The following is a 2,054-nucleotide window of genomic DNA, read 5'->3' on the forward strand; positions in this document are numbered from 1 at the left end:
CAGCAGGAAGAACATTGGTTATCTTGCAGAAGTTAAGCAGCGACAGGTAAAGCTTCCTGTGATCTGTGGAGATGCCAGTTATCCACCCTAGTCTAACATATTCTTGTAGGAGTTCTGCCTGCCCACAGTGATAGCTGGTTGCTTGCATGAATGAGGCCAGCAGGATTTGGGCATTGTTTCTGCAGAGGCAGAGAAAAAGGACTGTATACTACTTGTCAGTGTTTGATACATGTCTAGGGGGCTGTCAGGGAGACACAGTTTAATTTAGGAACAAATAGCAAGATGGCCCCTTTGGCTTGGGAGATTGAAGGCTGAACACATGAGACTTTGTAATTGGTTGCATTTGTGAGTTTTTTATCAGCTTTCATTTTTGCATACATATCAGTGTTGCAAGGTCTGCAACTATGAAGCTGAAATCACCCTATTTAGTTGCAGACTAAAATCAGCCTAATTTGGAAGGTAAGAAAGGAATTTTTCAAGCTGCGTTGAACACTCTGGTATGAAGTACTTGATGTGTTTGGAAACTGAGAATTAGAAATGTTGAGACTTTATGGTAGGATACAATGTATAAACTAAAGGAGTTTTGTTCACTCATTTTGGACGTTGCTCTGTGGTATCCTTTATTGCCTCACCAAGATAAATAATGTGATTTGTTCTTTCACTCCTTTTCTCCCCATTCCGATCCAAGAAGAAAAACATTAATTGTATAGGGATAAAGAAACAAACACAAAATCAATTCCTTTTTCAGTAGATGATTTTTTTTTCTCTTCTGCAGTGGGACTTGTTCCTTTTCATGCTTCACGGTCTTGCAGAATTTCAACTAATGAAAACTAGTGAAATACAGAGTTGCTTGCATAGCCTTGAAGATCTTCCTTGGCCCTCCGTAAGTAATTAGATGTGTGTGAACAGTAAGTGAAATAACAAGCTACATAAATAGTCAATCCTTGCAGTTTCATGTAGCTGAAGCCCATAACCTTCCCCTATCTATAGTTCCTGCTTAATGCAGCAACAGGACTGGCTTCCAACAAGCTTGTGACTGTTCATAGTGTTTGGCTGAAATCTCTACTGGTGTGAATCCAAGAATTTCCCACAAATTGGAAATATTTCCAAGAAAATTGTAACCCAGTTTGGAGACCAACTAGCTCAGTTATAAGCTCTCATTCTAGTGTGAATGTGGTTTCCATGCTCCAGCTGCCAGTGATGTGTCGGGAAGAGTCTTAATTGGCCAGACTTGCATTTAAACCTCTTTTGTCTCCTACCACCAGGATGTGAGAGGAGTCACACGATTTTAGCCAGAGTCAAAATCTAGGAAACTGCCCAAGTCCCTTGCTAAAAAGCAGTCATAAGCACTTGTATATTGGAGGTGTTTTACCATTTAAACTGTGGCAGTGATCTTTTCTGAGAAGCGTGTGGGGATTAGGGGAGACTGAACCTGTAGACCTACAGGTGTTGCCCTTTCCGGTCATTTTTGTATCTTGTCTGGGCTTCTGCACTGGAAAACCAGCAAAACAACATGTTTAACTTTGTAAAATTCTTTACTAGAAAAATTCAGTAAGCCTCTTTGTTGACATTTTTTAACAAGGGTTCCCTGGTTTGTATCTCTGTTACAGGATTTTTTAAAAGAACTGAAAATGCTGTCCAGCGTATTTCTATCTGAACATTTTAAATAGGAGCCCCAGGACTGACCCTTGTGAGCTGACCAGACAATCTCCAGATACTGTGACAGCACAAAGTTAGTGGAGGTGGACTCTCTGGATGAAAGTGACTAATGAAGATGCAAACAGAATTTTTGGTGTTTCCGAGTGCATTACGAGCTCCCTGCTGGGAGGATACTGCAGACAAGAGGTCACTTTGTGCCAAAACTGCACTGGTCTTTCTGTCTGTGGACATTTTGCTGTGGTGAGTGTGCTGAAGAATTTACATCATCAAATGGATGTCCAAGTCAAAAGTCTTCTAAGCACTTTTATCCTGGCTCAAAGCAGCTGTTTTTTAGACTAATAGACAGTTTTTGTATTTGTACAGCAGCAGGCTGTGACCAAACCCAGGAATCTATT

The 2,054-nt window shown here is 40.7% G+C and overlaps 1 protein-coding gene across 1 annotated transcript in view; it reads left to right on the top strand.

The window, feature by feature from the left end:
• CDAN1 (codanin 1) overlaps nucleotides 1–1,737 on the top strand; it is a 33,285-nt gene extending 31,548 nt beyond the window's left edge. Inside the window, 4 exon segments of the mRNA XM_009997652.1 lie at nucleotides 1–46; nucleotides 776–883; nucleotides 1,611–1,661; nucleotides 1,663–1,737. Coding sequence (XP_009995954.1) covers nucleotides 1–46; nucleotides 776–883; nucleotides 1,611–1,661; nucleotides 1,663–1,737 — 280 coding nt within the window.
• The last annotated feature ends 317 nt before the right edge of the window (nucleotides 1,738–2,054 follow it).

Source organism: Chaetura pelagica, unplaced genomic scaffold (genome assembly GCF_000747805.2).
Source record: "Chaetura pelagica isolate M959 unplaced genomic scaffold, ChaPel_1.0 scaffold280, whole genome shotgun sequence".
In the NCBI taxonomy this organism is placed as follows: Eukaryota; Metazoa; Chordata; class Aves; order Apodiformes; family Apodidae; genus Chaetura; species Chaetura pelagica.